We start from the raw sequence: 19322 nt of genomic DNA, 5'->3' as shown, positions 1-19322 counted from the left end.
CAAGTCAGTCACACAAATTTAACCTTTTTTTTTAATATTTTATGAAGATTTAAATGTAAAAGAAACTATGTTATAAGACATTTATATTAGGCCTTTTTAAAAAATATGTAAAAAAATGAATTTTAAAAAAATTACATACTAAATTATTTTATGACTATTATGTTATTATTTATAATTTTAATTTTATATTAAATGTTTATAATATTATTAATAATTAAATATAAGAAATAAAGGAATATTGATATCAACATAGCGACTGAATAATTTTCAGTCGCTAATATGGTACGAACTCCAAAGCCTTCTAGCGACGGCAACCCAGTTCGGTCACTACTTCAAATGTGTTGTTACCAAGCGACGGAAGCCAAATCCGTCGGTAATTCTAATCAATACCGAATATCAATTTAAATAACTCTTCGGTTGTAAAATCAGTCGCTACAGTTCCAAATATCAATTTTCGATGTTTATACCTCGTTGCAACTGAATTAGAGCCGAAATGTGTTGCCCCTGAAATCTTTTGTCGCAAAAGTGGTCTTTGTTTTGTTCAAATAACAAATATTGTCATCAGAAACATTTAACACTGTAAATATCAAATAATTGACCATTTTTATAAGGAATTCTTAATGATAGTAAAAACTTTTCACCTTGTCGATTGTAGAAAACACCTTATTGTAGGGTCATTGAATTTTCAATGTCCTTGTGTCATTACACTACTGAACAATCACAAAGAAAATAGAAGGAAAATGCAAAATCTTGAATGTGATTATATGAAGAGAAACAAAGAAAACACATAATGATTAAATAAAAATGGTTATAACTTTTCTTCTTATTGTTTCTCTAAGAGTCTATGTAGAGATGGTTGTTGATAAAATATGGTTGAGAATTCAGGAGATAATGAGAATGAATAGAGTATTTGAAGAAAAGCTTTATGATATCTTCAACAGTACATTACAGTTAATTTTTAATTAATTTTATTAGGTGAAAAACTTGTTTAATAGTTGGATAAACAAGTTTATTTTAATAATATTTTTTTAAAATGTTAACTTCTAACTTTTAGTTTTTTTTTATCTTTTTTATCCTTAACATATTTATCAAATTTTCTGATTATTATTTTTAAATAAATCATAATTTTATTATTTTTACGTCATTTTACTTTTTTTAGCTATTTCGGTCGTTAGTTTTACTAAATACTTATAATTTAATAAATTAATTATCTAACTTTCAGTTATCAACTATCATTTTAACTTCTAGCTTTCAATTAATTTTTCAACTAGTTTGTCAAATATAACCTTAAAAAATAACAGAGGAGACGAAGGAAAAGATCAAGAATGGGAAAGGTGGGAAAGAAAAATTTATATATGAATAAGCAAGTTTTGTTTCATATATTGGATTTTTATTTATAAGCTAAAATATGTCTGTAATCTTATAAATACTCAAATTTTGTATTTTTTTTTTATAAAAAAACTATTTTTTCATGATAAAATAAGAAATTTATTTTTAATTTTGACATTTTTTTAGTCCCTAATAAATTAATAAAATTTATGTTTATTCCATGATAAAAAAAATTCATGTGTTATTACTTCATTTGAAAAAAAAACTAATAACAAATAAAAAAAATTTAACAAGAAACAAACACAAAATTCATTAATTTATTAAAAACTAAAAAATATCAAGAAAAAAATAAAATTATTAATTTATTAGAAACTCAATAAAAAAGTAAAATAAAAAATAAACATAAAATTTGAATATTTACAATCAAAAATATATTTTATTCTTATTAATTTTTTTAAAAAAAATAGTGAGTTATCTTTCTTTAAGTATCTGTGGGCAAATCTAACATACTTATACAAGATTTGCTCTGGATTTTCTTATTGACGGAAATAGCCCATTTGGACTCAATAATTAGTTGACAAGTTACGGCAAATGAGAGTTCGTTACTGGTTAGTTTAGTTTCTGTGTCACCCAAATATCAATACTTGACATATTTGTCTAACTTTAATGGCCGAAAACAAATAAAATCTGTTTTATTAGTTATCTGAAATATTTAGATAATTTTTTTAGGAATTAAAAAATTATGTAATTTTATTAATTATTTTAATTATTTATTACATTAATAAAAATAATATGATATTTTTATTACATAGTAAGAAAAATTTAACTTAAAAAAATAAGATTCACACGTCTCATAAAAAGAATTGTGAGAAATTTGTTAAAAGAATTCACAAAAATATTATTTCTCATGAATCTTATTTTTTTAGAATGAATATCAAACATAAGAATTAAGATTTCCAATTAAAATTTGCAATAAACTCAAAACTTCTGACGTGTCAAACAACTCCTGATGTTAGCCTCGCATAAAATATTTTATTTCCCGTATGTGTAATTTTTCCACGCATTTATTGCAGGGTTGCTTCTTGAATTAAAACATATGTTCTTTAACATTTAATAAGCTATTAATTAAAATAGTCAAATAAACTTTATCATAAAAATAATTTTATTTCCTCTCAAAAAATTATTTATTAATTTTAAATACCTATGGAGAATACTATATAAATTATTATGTCAAGAATATGGTTTGATTTCCATTTTTTTGAATATATTTTTAGAAGTAATATAAAAATCTTAATTTCTATTTCATTTCTTTCTTTGTTTTTAATAATTTCTTATGCGCAAATGATGCTTAATGTATGAGTTGTGCGTTGAGTCATTGTATGATTATCATAATAGACTTTTATTTACCTACGAGAACAAACAAAACGGTTGAGTATAGTAGGGTCTAGCTCCTCCAATGGGTGCTTTTAATCATATCAAACCCCGCTAATCACATACATATGTGTTAACTCGAAGATAAAACATTAGAATTTCTGGATTCCATTTTTTTACTGTCGTCAATTAAATTACCTTCTTTCGAAAAAGAAATTTAAATTACCTTCGGCACCTGGTGTAACATTAGAAATGTGATTTGTGGATAGATTGGATGAATGGTAAATAAATACTCAATCGGTTTGCTACCCCTAATCCGAAGCAGCAACTAATGTAGCCAAGTAATTAGCACAGTAATTACCTTCACCAAAGTGTGCGTAATAATATTTCATCCGTTTCAAAATATATAACGTTTAAGGTTTTTCATAATAAGTATTAAAAAATATAAAGAAAAATATTAGATAATTTCATAATATATCATTTTTTGTTCGCATGTAATGTTTTATTGTTAATGATGTAAGTGGTCGATGTTGTTGTGTTAGCATTTCCAACAAGACGCTTATTTGTATTATAATTGGGTATAGTTCTCCCACTCTGACGTCAACCATGGAGGACCTTGTTTCATAATTGCCATTGTTTCCAGGTTAAAGCAATTTTAATTTTCTTCATGCCTTTGCATTAGCAAAACTAACTGGTTATCCAACTTGACATTTTGAGTTTCTATGATAAAAATAAAGGGTGAGCTTCCAATTCTTTTCTGTTAAAGCAATTTTAACTTTTTTGTATGCCTTTCATCGTTGCATTAATATCCAATTCTAGCAAAAATAGTGAGAAAAAAAATTAAAAAATTACTACAATAAAAATACTATACCAAAAAAATACAAATGTAATATACTTTACGGTCTTAAAATCATTTTGGTCTTTATATATAGTTTTATGATTGTAGAATTTGTTCCTTTGAAAAATTATTAACGTGACATATTAGTGATAATATAGTACTCATATTCTAGCTAACATGGCGAGTGACAAGACAAATGATTTGTTGGAAAAAATATTTGTTTGAAAGATAGTAATCCCTTAATGACTTGTTTGGTATAGAACATGAAAATAATTTTGAGAAGATAAAAATAAGTTAATGTGTTTAGTAGGCAAGAGTTAGAGAAGAAATATTTTAAAATTGATGGGTTACATTATATTATTTTTCACATTTTTTACTCATCTTTTTAGCTCTTTTCTCGTGATCTTGTCTATTTCTCATCTAACACTTTCATTTTTTACTTTATTTTTCACCTATTTTTACTCTTTTTTTATTTCCATTTACTCTATTTCTTTTTTCTCTATCAAAAAGGTTATAATGAATTTCAATACCTCAGTAAATATATTACTCTTTAACTCCGTTGAAGGATACCCTGAATTAAAAAGCTGGATTTAAGACTACGAAGTTACCAGACAAAATCCATTGGGACTGTGGTCTCAATTGCAGGAACATTAATTGTGTCCTTATACAAGGGGTTGCCTATGACAAGTGGTGTGATGCCAAATAATGTATTTTTCTCATCTCAACAATCAGAATGGCTACTAGGTGGATTTCTCCTTGCAGCTGGTTGCTTTTGTATTTCAGTCTCTCTTGTTATGCAGGTTAGATTGCACTAAACATTTAAGGGTACCTTTGCGCATTAATAAAAAATTGGTAAAAAAAACTTTCAAGAGTATGTATGCACGTTACTAAACATAGAATGCTGAGATTTTTTTTTTATATACAAATAGTGAATTAAAAATTAAAAAGTATAAATAATCATTTGTTAAAAAATTCGATTTAATTATTCTATTTGATGAAAATCAATTTGTAACAATATCATATATTCACCGTGAAAAAGAAAATACAATATCATAGATTCTTCTCATTAGTTAGCATATGCTTATAATATTTATACTAATATATATATATATATATATATATATATATATATATATATATATTTTATTTTATTTTTATCAAAGTAAGATTATATATACCAATTCCTAATAACTATGTTTTATACATGATGACACTTTGTCCTCACATAACAAAATATACATTATGCAGACATGGACTATCAAAGACTACCCTGAAGAGCTAATGCTAACAACCATTAGTTGTAGTTTCTCTGTTATCCTATCTTTCATGGTAGCTTTAATTTGTTGCAGAGGAAGATCCTAAGGCATGGGTACTTAAACCTGATATGGAGTTGGTGTGCATAATCTATACTGTAAGTATGGACACTAGAATAAAGAAGAAAAAAAAATACTATTTCATGCAAACTAATAATTTTGTACATTTGGGACATATGAGTATATGCCCTTATTTTACAGTTGTAGTTAATTATATGATTTTTGCATTGTAGGCAATTTTTGCGATGTCTACGCGAAGTGTTGTGTATGCATGGGCGTGTCGAAAGAAGGGGCCTATATATGTTGCTATGTTCTATCCATTAGGAATTTCGTTGCACTAGCCATGGGAATTGTATTTTAATTTTGGGAGAAACTCTGTATCTTGGAAGGTACACACATATAGCTAGAAGGCAAATAATAGAAGGAATTTTTTTTATTGAAATACGTAATATTGTGTTGTTTATAATTTTTTTATATTTAATTATGATTTTCACATAAAAAAAATTTCCTTTTAATTTTTTAATTGGTATTCTTGGAAAGCCTAATATATAATTGTGAGGAAAATAATGTTAGTGCGCCAAAGTAGTAAATACTATTGTATTTTTTGTAATTAATAAGTTGTTGGATTTTGATTTGTTGTGCAGTTTGATTGGAGCTGCTATAATATCTATTGGGGTTTATGCTCTAAATATGAGGTCAGGCTCAAGAGGAAAAGATGGCTTGCGAAAAATATGGAACTTGTAGCATTATCTCACTAACACCTTCTAAAGCCACTTTGTTGCTGAACAGACGCAAAGACACTTGTTTTTTGGTATGATAGCATGAAAAGGTTGAGGATATACTTTTATCCCATATATGATGCATGGAGACGTGCATTAATTATGAGACAACTGTATGAGTTCCTGTATGTAAATGTTGTCCTTCTATTACAAGACAACTTAGTACCGACCAATCACAATTCAAGTGGCAAGTTGTTAGCTACTCCCAATGAATTTTTTTTTAATCATAAAATTGATATGAAATTGTTTTCGTTAAAAATAATAATAATAAATATTGAGTGCTTGCAAAATAAATATTTTTTTCTTATGTAATGATAGAATAGTATTTCCGATAATATTACCTGTGTTATTGTCACTACAAGAGTTATTTATACTTGCAAATATCACTTGTATATACGTAGCGTGCTAATAAATTTACATAAATTAGATTGTTTGTAAATCTAATTAGATTGTTTTTTTTGTTTTTAATCATTTCTTATAAGCAGAATATCCTAATTGTATGGGCTATGGGTCAAGTTATTGTATAATTACTATGGTACACTTTTCTTTACCTATGATCAGGTAAAACAAAACGGTTGAGTATAGTTGCTGTGGCTCCGATCCACCAATGGGTGCTTTTAATAATCTCAAATATCACTAATCACATAGGTCGGTTAACTCAAGATAAAGCATTAGATAGTATGGATACCATTTTTTACTTTCATCAAATTACCGCCTGCACTGATCGATGTAACGGCTGAACTCTTCTTTCTGTCAAGGTTGAGTAAAATTATTAAATATGATTGAGATGTGTGTATTTTTAATTTGAATGACATAATTAAATTATTAAATATGATTGAGATGGCTAATGATGTGGATTAGATATTTTTATTATAATATGTGTTTTTTTTTTAAAATATGAAAGTTTCTTTATAAAAAAGGGGAAAATAGAAGAGATACAATTAGGCAAAACGCAACCAACGCGCCTAAAATTGCGATGTTATTAAACTTGAACCATGATAGCTTACTTCCTTGAAATATTTGGTCATTGAATCACTATTCCCTAAAGTAATATATATTTATAAATAATTAGAGATTGTTTTTACTTATCATAGTACTCCTACTCTACTCCAATAGGATTATTTTCAGTAAAAGACATCTATGGTCTGCACCTAAAAAATATAAATAATTTTATATTATTGATTATTCAAAATTTATTTCAAATACAATTTTAAAAATAATTATTATAAAAAAATTCAAAAAAATTATTATATATAATGAAAAATATAAAAAATATTATAATGTCAATATATTCTAATTAATGTTTTTATTATATATTTTCTAAAAGCTGGACTTTTTCAAAAGCTAATAGATGAATCTTGTTTTTTACTTCCTTTCAAAACATTTTAGTAAAAAAAAATATAAAACAAATCTACTTTTGCAAGAAAAGTTTCATATATATATATATATATATATATATATATATATATATATATATATATATATATATATATATATATATATATATATTATTTGACTAACTACTATAAGCTTATTTGGACAAATTAAAAGTGTATCTATCTCCATCCAAAAACCTCTCTACCTTAATTTCATCTTTAAAAAAGTTTATTTTATTTTCCATATTACACTATTTATTTTAGGTATTATACCTACTTTATTTTAATTTTTAATAAAATATTTTATTTTTAGAAAAAAGTTTGATAAAAATTCAAAATTTATGGAAAACCTAGAACTAAAATCACCTAAAAAGATTTTTTTCTTAAAATATAATTTATATATAAAATAACTGTTTTTAAGTCTTCTGTGTCATTTTACATTTTGAACTTATTTAACACCCAATTTCAATTACCAAACACTTGTAGTTAAATGAAGTAACTTATCCCTCTCAAAAAAAGAAGAAGTAGCTTATCAATCTCCAAGTTTCAACTATTAAATTTTCAAGTTTCAGTTATCATGTCAATTAATTTTGTTCTTAAGAGTTTTTTTTTTCCATTTTCTTAATTAATTCACATTTTTTTTTATATTTTCTTTCCTCCTTTATAAGACAAAAATATGTACACAAAATATGTTGAATGATTAAAATAATGTGGAAATCTAACGTGTAAAGTAAAATAAGCCAGTGCCGTAAAGATTAAAACAAGTTCTCAAAGCAAATGGTTGGACAGGTGCATAATATTCACATTCACGTCATCACACCTCTAAGCAAATTATAGAAATGTTTCCCTATATGAATAGTTGATTAGTTTCTCAAATATATCTGAAAGCAACTCATCGACACTCACACTCACACGTTCATAATCTATTAACGTCACACCTGTACTCAAACATTGAATCAATTAGTAGTACCGCACGCAAACCCACACACATTGTATTCAGTTTATTCACCAAAAGAAACAAAACAACAACACACGTTGAAGAGAGGAATTAAGACAGAGACAGAGTAGTAGTGAACGAAATGCAAGGCGCAGGGATAACCTTTGTAATGGTTGTGGCACAGGTCTTGAGTGTGGGTTTGAACACTCTCATCAAAGCATCAATGTCCAAAGGGATGAGCATTTTTGTTTATGTTGCGTATTCAAACCTTCTCGGATTCTGTTTTCTGCTCCTAGCCACCACAATTCGTCACAGGTTTGTTTGTTTGTTGCTTCACATCCAAACCAAACCAAACCACTCTTAGGAACATGTTTGTTTGCAAACATAACATGTCTCTTCGATTCATTTCACAGAAACAGAGCTCCCACACCGATCAATAATTCCATACTCTTCAGAATTTTTGTTCTTGGCTTGCTCAGGTATGCTAATTAATAACGGCAAAATAATTTTTTTTTGTTTAATGTTAATTTAATCGTTAATGATGTAAGGGATTTTCTTGTGATAGCGTCACCATACAGACGCTTATTTATACTGGACTTGGGTATAGTTCTCCCACTCTGACGTCAACCATGGAGGATATTGTTCCAGCTTATACTTTCATAATTGCCATTATTTGCAGGTGTGCTTCCAATTCTTTTCTGTTAACGCAATTTTAACTTTCTAGATGCTCTTCATTGTTGCATTAATATCATTTTTTTTAATAAAAAAAGGATTGATTTTATATTTAACTTGATCTTTTAAGTTTCATTAATAAAATAGAAAGCTCAATATAGTATAGTATTTTTTTAAGAGTTTTCTCTCAGTCTTTATTCACGCGTGGTCCGTCCTAACATCATAATTGACAGAAAATTTTGTCTAGTCAGAAGTTTGATATGGCACAAGAAAAAAAAAATATGTTAAAAGATATCAATCTTTTAAATGAATTTTAATTTTTTGAAAAATTAATCCTTGGCTAGCGAAGAAATATTCCGAGTTCAACCAAAATTCACGCGTGAATTGCAGTGTATTAACAACTTTAGAACTCTTAAAATTAACAGAGTTACTTGAAAAATGATGGTAAAGACTGAAACATAAAAAAATTGTTCGCATAAGGACTAAAATGTAGAGATTCTAGGAAGAGACTAAAATGCAAAGTTTGAGCAATGACCAAATGAATAATAAATCATTATAAACCCATCAGCTTAGCATGCCAACAGTGCACATGAATTGACCTCATCACATGGCAATGATAGCAAAAAAAAAATTACGGTGTTACATTGGAATTGACGGCATAGACTAAAACGTAGAGTTTTTATGTGAAGGAACTAAACTAAAAAGTGTGCACAAGTGTACCTAAGTAGGCACCAAATGATTAATTGAATTAATATAAAATAACAATGTGAATTATTTGATATTTTTTTAATATTTTAACTTAAAAGATGACTTCAAACAAGATGTCAAGGATAGAGAAGAAAGAGGGGAGCTAACAAAGTGAAGAGAGAAATCAATTTACTTCCTTTTTTTTAAGAAAAAAGTTTTTTTTCTTCTCATTTTTTAAATAGAAGGGAGAGGATATAATTTTATTTCTCAAGGAAATTCGTAAACTGAATGATCAAAACATGGAGGAAACGATACATAATTAAAGTTAAAGATCTGTTTACCTTTAAAAGTGTTAGACCAATCACAAGTTTTGTACGCTTATATGAACTAATTAAAAATGTAGTGTGAACCCTTTGCATTGATATGTGCTTTTAGGATGGAAAGGTTGGATCTAAAACTACAAAGCTGCCAAGCAAAATCCATTGGAACTGTGGTCTCAATTGCTGGAGCATTAATTATGACCTTATACAAGGGGTTGCCTATGACAATTGATGTGATGCCAAACAATGCTTTTCTATCATCTCAACAGTCCAAATGGCTACTAGGAGGATTTCTCCTTGCAGTTGGTTGCTTCTGTGGTTCAGTCTCGCTAGTTATTCAGGTAAATAAATTTTATTAAACATTTAAAGTATATGTGTGTTCACATTGGAAAAAAAAAAAAAAGAAATCATGAACCATACTTGTTAAATAGTAAATTTCTCTATTAACATAATTATTTTATCTAATAGAATTGAAATTATATTATTAATATAAATATATATTATGAGTTTATACTAATTGCATAATGTACCATATTAATAAACTATTCTATATATTACTGTAGAAAATTAATATTTGTAATATTATGTCATATTATTAGTTTATCCCAACTATTTTCTACGAAGATATAAATCATCATTAAAAAATTGTGATTTATCTCATTTTGATGAAAATCAATTTGACATAAGTATCATTCTTAATAATATCAGTTAGCATAGACTTATAATATTTATATATTAATAATTTAATTTTTATTAGAAAAGGATTATATCAATTAATTGAATCATTTTCCTCTTAATAATTAAATGATATTTTCTTTCTGTAGTGTGGCACTTTGACCTAACATAACAAAAATTAGTCTTTTTATATGCATTATGCAGACATGGACTATCAAAGACTACCCTGAGGAGCTAATGCTGATAACCATTAGTTCCAGTTTTTCTGTTATCCTATCTTTCATTGTCGCTTTCATTGCAGAAGAAAATCCTAAGGCATGGATACTTAAACTTGATATGGAGTTGGTGTGCATATTTTATTCAGTAAGTATATAGTTTTGTACAATTGGAACTTGTAACCTTGTGAGTTGTGACCAATATTTCTGTACAATTGGAACTTGTGACCTTATTTTATGATTATAGTTTATTTTATGGCTTTTGTAGGGCATTGTTGTGATGTCTACACGAAATGTGGTGTATGTATGGGCGTGTCGAAAGAAGGGCCCTGTATATGTTGCCATGTTCAGTCCTTTAGGGATTGTCATTGCACTTGCCATGGGGATTGTATTTTTGGGAGATGCTCTATATCTTGGAAGGTACGTAAATGTGGTAATTAATTATGAGGAAAATAACATTAGTGAAAAGTACTAGTAATTTTTTTTTCTAATTAATAATTTGTTTGGATTTTGATTGTTGTGTAGCATCATAGGAGCTGCTATAATAGCTATTGGGTTTTACGCTGTAATATGGGGTCAGGCTCAACAAGAAACAATGGCTTACGAAAAATATGGGACCAGTAGTAGCATTATCTCATCATCGCCTTCTTCTGAAGCCCCTCTATTGCCGAACAAAATCAAAGATACAAGTTCTTTTGTATGATAGCATGAAAAGTTTGAGGATACTTTATCCCATGATGGATGCATTACGGGACAACCGTGTGAATTTCTGTCGAAAACATTGTCTTTAGTATTGGAGAATTGAAACTGGCAGGTGGCAAGTTGTTAGCTAGGTTACTAATTAACAAATATGTTTCCTTACCCTTGTCCTTTCTATTTCCTGAAGAAAATATCTATGGCATATATCATTCTCCTTCTAATCTACCAATAAACTATTACTTGTCTTATTCTCACTATAAGAGTTATTTATACTTACAAATATAAGTTGTATATAGTTAAATGTTTTAAATTTGAGCATTAAAAAATGTGTTAAATTTACATTCATTAGATTTTTTATAAACTTAAAATATTGTTTCTTCTATACATTCTCACAATTTTGGTGTCACAATTGGAGATATGCGGCGACGGCCGTGACGGTGTCAAGACGAGAGATCTATGGGATGGAAGGGGTGCAACGGTGAGGGTGGAGGGGTGATGGATGTTGCTCAAGGGAAGGAGAGGCGGAGGGAAAGGGATTATGGTTGGTTATAGATTTTTAAAATTAAAAAAAAAGATTAAATTGTAATTTTGGTATCCTATAGTTTTAAATATGTGACTTTAGTTTTTTTATTTTTAAATTAAGATATTTAGTTCTTTTATTTTTAAAAAATTATATATTAAATATTTTTTAATTTAAAATTTTTTATCATTCGAAAAAAAATTAATAACTCTTGAATAATAATACATAAAAAATAATATTAATATAATTAACTAAATAAAATAAGTATTTTAGTGATTTATTATTTTATTTTTGAATAAATGATTATGAGTTCAATTCTTATTAAGACACTTTTTATTTTTTACTTCATTTAATCTTTTATCACATAAGCGTCAAGGATTAAAGTTGCGTATTTTTTAAAATAGGAGGACTATATGTCTTGATTTAAAAATAAGGGATCAAAATTATAGATTTAAAATTATAGAGGACTAAAATTACAATTTAATAAAAAAAAAATCTTAATGACATGACAAATGAGAGAACAACAACTTAGTTAAACCAAGATGATGTGACACTAATAACATCACACTTCATCAATCATATCATCAATTAAAGGATAAACAGTAACGACATGTATAAAAATTAAACATAAAAATATTATAGGTACTAGGAGAAGAAAAAAAAGTAGTAATATAAAAAAAAATATTTTATAGGTATGAAAAATACATAAGCCTTGAGTTATTTGCTATACTTTTCTTATAACAGGGCTTTTATAAGTACAAACCATCTTTTCAGGTGTTTCTCATCTCAAATTTCAAATGTGATGGTGGCAGAGTTAACAATTGAGTATGGTTTACCTAATGGTGTGTTAAATGTTATTTATGGTACAAATTAACGTAAGAATATTTTTTTTATCACATATGCTAGTTTTATTAGAAATGATATTGGGGGATTCAAATCCGTGACCTCTATTTCTCCTCTTTTTCCTTCACCCTCAAGCTCCTCCTTTCCAACCAATGTAAGAATTTAGTTTGATATTTTCTATTCCTGTTGATCAATAATTGTAATCATTGATAAATTGACATTTACGTTACTCGTAACACTGATTGGCATGTTGATAAGTGCATTGTGGCTAGAGATGCTAAAGTTACATCCAAATTTAAGAGATATAGCCATGGAGTCGACAACCACGCTTTAGTGAAGATAAATTTGTGCAGGCAGAGATAACTGTCAACAAAGTTACATAGTTTGGTTCATATACTTAGTGATCATGATTCATTGTGACGTGAATAGTTCCAATTTCCACGAGTTCCAATTGTTGTCCGCTACTGATTTGTAAACATGAAATACTTTATGGATTGGTATCCGTTTATGTTGAGATCATGGCCTAAACTAGTGTATAGCTGCTTTAGCATTTTCACATAAATGTAAAGTCATATATCAAAAGGACATGCAAACAAAGCATTATCAAGTCAAACAGTGACAGTGTGCTCAAGTGACAGGAGCATTGCACCAACATTCTTAAGCACAAACTAACATTTTGCTTCTCAAATAAAATTTTGCTTCCATGCTATTCATGGATTGCTAACTAACACTACTAAAAAAATGGTTTTTACAACGTAAGCTCAACAACAATTCTCCTAAAATCGTTGTCGTTTTCAAAGCGGTAGCATTTTTGTAAATATAAGGAATATTTTAATGACAATTTTTGCGAAAATGTCGTTGAAACCGCAAAACGACAACAATTTTTCCTAAAAATCATTATCGTTTTGGAGTATTTAAAGACGGTTTTAAAAAATCATCTTTGAATAAGGAAAATTTTGATTTTTAATAGTTTCTCGCCTTAGCCCTTTCTCACTCCACTCACTCCACTTCGATTGATCTCTTTGTGTCCCCTCTCACTCCATCTGTGTCACTATGCCTCTGTCAGTGTCTCCTGCAGTGTCGCTCTATCACTGTTGAAGTTGTCGTCGTTATTGTGAGGGTCATTGATAACTGCTAATTATGAGTATATTTTGGAGTCAAATTATATAAGAATTAGTAATTTTTTCTTCTAATTTTTCTTTTTTGAGCAAATAATTGTTAAATTAACATCATTTAAGTTTTTGTATAGAGAATATTAAAAGTGATGAATTTATGATGCTTAGTGAGTAAGATAAAGCCATAAAAAATAGGATAATTCAGGAAGGTATGAATAATTAAGGATAGCGAGCTAATTAAGGAAAACATGACTAATTAAGAAAAACAAACTAATTAAGAAAAACAGGTTAATTAAGGAAAGTAAGGACAGACTTAGTGTAAGAAGCCTGTTAATATGCACTTTTAAAAGAAGAAGAGAGAAGAAGAAAAAATCACACAAAAATTCCAAGAGAATAATACAATTTTTTATAGAAGACAAAGGTTAGAAGAAGGAGAAACAAACATTTGGAATCATTCCTTTCCTCCGTTCCCTTTCTTATATTTTCTCCCTTTACTAAATATTCCTCTCTTGCAATTGTAAAGCCTCTATGACAATGAGAGGCTAAATCCCCTTTGTTGGAAACTTGACAGCCAACTACTCTTGATGTAATTTCTCTTCTTATCTATATATGAATACTACATTTGCATTATCTTTTCATGTGCTTAATATTATTTCTTGTGGCTTGATCACCCATTTGCATGGTAAGATTTAGGAGTAGCGTTGGAAAATATTATTTTTTAATAGAACTGAAACATGATATCTAAATAAAGTCATCACTAGGGATAAGTTTATAATTGTTTAGCCTGTTATATATCTTTATTCTTAATGCAATTTACTATTTTAGCTATGCAAAGGAATTTGAGAGAGAAAATAAATAAATTAGGCTCTTTCATGCGGGGGACCAAAGTTAGAGTATACTAGTACTTGCAAGTATAAATTGAAATAATTATAAATAGAGAAAAATTAACATTACATCAAAAAGTAGCCCTGATAGGCTAAGTTCTCAATATTCTCATCTTCTGAATTTTTTTTTACAATAATTTTGGATTTTCTCATCTTTTCAGTCTTTAATTTTTTAATTTAAATTCTTGTTTAATTTATCCTCTTTTTGATTTAATTTTCTGCCAATTTAAATTATTGTTTTTCTCATAATCTTTTTAAGTCAATTTTCTTTAACTTCTTTTATTAATAAAATATTTATTTACCTAAATACAAATAAAGTTCCTGTGAGTTCAACAATCGGACTTTCGTTTTAACTTTACTACTTCAGACGAATTGGTGCACTTGTCAATCATCAACAATCATAAGGGCCCAAGGAAGAAGTCTTTTGGTAAAGGAGAGGGATTGGTCTCTGAAGGGGTTTGTGATTCCCATCTTCAAAGCCTTTCCCTTCTTGTTTTTTTCCTCCTTGTAGTTCTCTTTCTTTCTAGTGTTCTTAGCTAAGATATGAACGTCTTGAGAGAAAGAAAACAATGTTTTTTTGGTTTTTGCATTTTTCACAGGAAAGTTGGAAGGTGTAGACATAGAAGCAAGTTCTATTTCCTGTTTCTTATGTCTTATGTTTGTAAGTTAAAAGGACAAAACAATTAAAGTACCACTTAACTATTTGGGTTTCTATTTCTTGTTTCTCATGAGCAGGGGAGCCACGAAGATACTTGCTTACTACCGGTTGGAGTGCATTTGTGAACAAGAAGAAACTTGTATCTGGAGATGTTGTTCTATTTCTTAGATATGATTGTATGAAGACCTAAATTCTATGTGAAATATTTAGCTAGTAAACATAACACCGAGAGGACCAACATTTTGTACTTAATGGCAGGGCTGAGGATGGAGAATTGAGATTGGGAATTTGTAGGACTACTCAATTGAAAAGTTGTAGTACCTTTTCAGCTTTTTCTGGCCAACAATTGAATCCTACCAGTCTTATGGATGTAGTTAATGCTTTGTCTGCAAGATGTGCCTTTAGCACTCACTATAATCTGAGGTGTTTTCTATCTATTCTCTTCTACTTTCCTTATTAGTTAATGAAAGAGAAACTGCCAGTCTCTATCTATAATTCAAGGAGTGTTATTTGTGTAAGATAAGATGCAATACTCCTTATGCTATTCAAAAAGATGTTTATTTAGTTATACATGAAGTAAAAAAATCACTCTATCTGCATGTCCCCATTATTTTAGGCTAACCATTCTAGTTTGACTTGTTGGACATGAGATTTAGTTTGAAGAAAGCAAAACTAAAACAATTTCTTAGCTACTTCCCACAAGTTATTGAATGCTTCCCGTTGCTCAAAATGCTTTATAGTATGTTTTACTAAGAATAGGCACACACAAGTCAAGCTAATATCCTGTGACTATCTTTCATTTTTTTATTGTTTTACAAGAGGTTTACATGTGTTTAGGCCTAAATGCCAAATGCAATTATTAATCATCATCATATTTTCTTAGACAATAGCATAAAGATATTTGTCCCTAGGTGAATAATTTCCCCTTTCAACTTCTTAAATACATTATTATGTGAATATCCTAGCAACATATAATTACTTAAAAACTGCGTACCCCATTGCCCAGAGGCTCTTCGCTATGCGAAGGTATGGGGGAGGGATATTGTACGCAGCCTTACCCTTGCATATGCAAAGAGGCTGTTTCCGGATTCGAACCCATGACCAACAAGTCACCAAGGCACAACTTTACCGCTGCACCAGGGCTCGCCCTCAGCAACATATAATTACTTATTTTCTTAAATTTGAACTCATTATACCCAGACAGCTTTACACGCAACTCTGTAGAGCAATGACTATTGCTAATACTTGAGTGTACCAATAGTTGAGTTACTTTTTCAAACAAACAGATTCTTGATGACAATAAATGAAGAATTAGACTACATTGTTTTATTATGCTAGCATAACTTATGAATCCTGGAATGGTTTTCTTCAACTGATGGTTTTACATGTACGTACTATCCTGGTCTAAGTTTTCATGGTGTTTTTTGCAATACTTGTTTTTTTTTTTTGTTTTTTCTTCTTTCCTTCTTACAAAGTATGGTATCTGATCAATGTTCATCTGAGTTCATCATACTTATCCACAGATTCTTAAAGAGCCTTGATTATTCTTATGCAGCTGGAATGAGGTTTAGGATGTGCTTTGAAATTGAAGATACTGCACAACGAAGGCTTTTTTTTTTTTTACACAAACAAATATAATGTTATTAATAATCAGTAATTGACACTAACTAGAAAGCAATATTCTACCATATGGGCTGAAATGAGAAGTCGAGTCTCAATGAAAGGATATAGGTGGGCCCAAAAGTCTCAATGAAAACAATATTTTATTTCTTTTGTCTTAAATGTAATTGATTAAATCATTTTGTTAGAAGATATGATAATATATCTAATTTTATATAGTTATTATATCTATTAGATTTATCTTTAATCATATCTTTAGCTATTAGGTTTATCTTCAGTTTTATAGTTGTTATATCTATTAAATTTATCTTTAGTCATATTTTTAGCTTATATATCTTTAGCTTGTAATATTGTATATAAGCGAATGGTGCTTAATGAATTATTCAAGGAAACAATTTCTTTCATGGTATCAGATTGCTTAGGAAAAGATTTTTGAACCTTCATCAGCCTTCCACACACAGATCCTAGCGTCGTTCAGCCCCTTTCTTCTTCTTCTCCCCTTCTTCTCCACCACCTAACTCAAAATCTACCTTTCACCCTGCTCTTGCTATATCCAACATCAAGAATCATGTCCCAATCATTCTTGAGATGGAAAATGTCCAATACATGACATGGGCTGAACTTTTCAAAATTCACGCACGATCCCATAGGGTAATTGATCATATAATTCCTCCGCAGGATGGCAAGCAGAAGGCGCCACCAACGGAGGAAGAGACAGAACTCTAGTTGACACTAGACGCCACCATTCTACAATGGATTTATGCCACCATTTCTCAGTTTTATCAAGCACGTTCAATGCTTGTTCTCGAAGAATCCGACCTCAAGAAGGCGGCTCAGACCTCGTCCTCCGCCATGGTGGCTCGTGACTCGGATGAATCTCAAGAGATGTCTGATCATTCATCAGTACGCCACACAAATAATGATGGAAAACGGTATTCAAACTATGGCAATTCTAGAAAGAATCGCAACAACACTGGTGGTCGTGATAACTCAAACGCTGGCAAGGGAGGCTCTAGTGGCGGGGGTAAAGGTGGCGGTGGCAGCAATCACGGGGGTGAACAGCAGTAGCCCCAGAATAACCCCTGGCCTACAAGATAGCAATGGCCTTGGCCATGGATGCAGTGGGTTGTTCCTCCTTATCTGTACCCAGCTGCTCCATGGGCCAAGCCCAATTATCTGCAACCTCCGCACCAACAGCCCGGTATTCTTGGGTCCATACCTCAGCAAGCAGACACAGCCGCAGCTCCTACTCCAACAGACATCGAGGTTGTAATGCACACCCTCAGCAGGCATACACACCTTGCTCTACTCCATGTGTTTTTTGGGATATCCTTCGAATCATCGTGGTTATAAATGCTGACTTATCTTCTGGAAAAATAATTATAAGTCGTCATGTCATTTTCGATGAAACATAATTTCCATTTGCTAAATTACATACTCCTCATATTCAGACTTATGATTTCTTAGATGATGGCCCAAACCCATACGTGGTCCACCATTTAGTGTCTCAATCCACTACTCCTAATGCTCAAACTCCTGGTCTAGTTCCATTCGGACCCAACTCCTCTAATATTGCAATCGGCCCAACCATTGAGCCAAAGAAGAGTATTGTTAATTGTACGAATTATCTAGCGACTGCTTCCCCTCCTCCTAGTCCAGCCCCTTCTTCACGTCCCAGCCCACCTCCTCGACCTGTTACATGCAGCCAACATGGGATAGTTAAGCCAAAGAAGATCTTTAATCTTCACACCACTATTGCTAAATCCCCTCTGCCACGTAACCCCGTGTCGGCCCTTCGGGACCCGAATTGGAAAAAGGCTATGGATTATGAATTTGATGCTCTTATAAAAAATAAGATGTGGGAGTTGGTGCCCCGTCCACCTGATGTTAATGTAATTTGATCATTGTGGATTTTTTCTCATAAAGAAAAATCTAATGGTTCTTTTTTAGAGGCATAAAGCCCGTCTTGTAGGTGATGGCAAAACTCAACAGGTTGGCGTAGATTGTGGTGACACATTTAGTCCGGTGGTCAAACCAGCAACTATTCGCACAGTTCTGAGTCTGACTTTGTCTAAGGCATGACTCATTCATCAACTTGACATAAAAAATGTCTTCTTACATGGTGAACTTAATGAGACTGTCTACATGCATCAGCCTATGGGTTTTAGGGACCCACAAAAACCTAATCATGTTTGTCTGTTAAAGAAATCTCTATACGGGCTTAAACAGGCACCACAGGCTTGGTATAAGAGATTTGCTAATTTTGTTCATACACTCGGGTTCTCTCATAGCACTTCGGATCATTCTCTTTTCATCTATCGACAAGGTACTTCTATGGCTTATATTTTGTTATATGTGGATGACATCATTTTGACTGCTTCCTCTTATGAGCTTCGTAAGTCCATTATTACCCTTCTTAGCTCAGAATTTGCTATGAAGGACTTGGGACAGTTGAGCTATTTTTCGGGCAT

General features: G+C 30.2%; 1 protein-coding gene across 1 annotated transcript; it reads left to right on the top strand.

The window, feature by feature from the left end:
- The first annotated feature begins 7930 nt into the window (after positions 1 to 7930).
- LOC100792641 (WAT1-related protein At5g40210) lies at positions 7931 to 11373 on the top strand. The gene is made up of 7 exons (XM_006574532.4): positions 7931 to 8258; positions 8357 to 8422; positions 8509 to 8622; positions 9738 to 9963; positions 10502 to 10660; positions 10781 to 10932; positions 11038 to 11373. Exons 1-7 carry the CDS (start codon positions 8086 to 8088, stop codon positions 11213 to 11215), a joined length of 1068 nt encoding a protein of 355 aa, XP_006574595.1. The 5' UTR covers positions 7931 to 8085; the 3' UTR covers positions 11216 to 11373.
- Positions 11374 to 19322: the final 7949 nt, after the last annotated feature.

Source organism: Glycine max, chromosome 2 (genome assembly GCF_000004515.6).
Source record: "Glycine max cultivar Williams 82 chromosome 2, Glycine_max_v4.0, whole genome shotgun sequence".
In the NCBI taxonomy this organism is placed as follows: domain Eukaryota; kingdom Viridiplantae; phylum Streptophyta; class Magnoliopsida; order Fabales; family Fabaceae; genus Glycine; species Glycine max.
The sequence above is the reverse complement of the archived record's forward strand: the minus strand, read 5'-3'. Positions and strand labels throughout refer to the sequence as shown.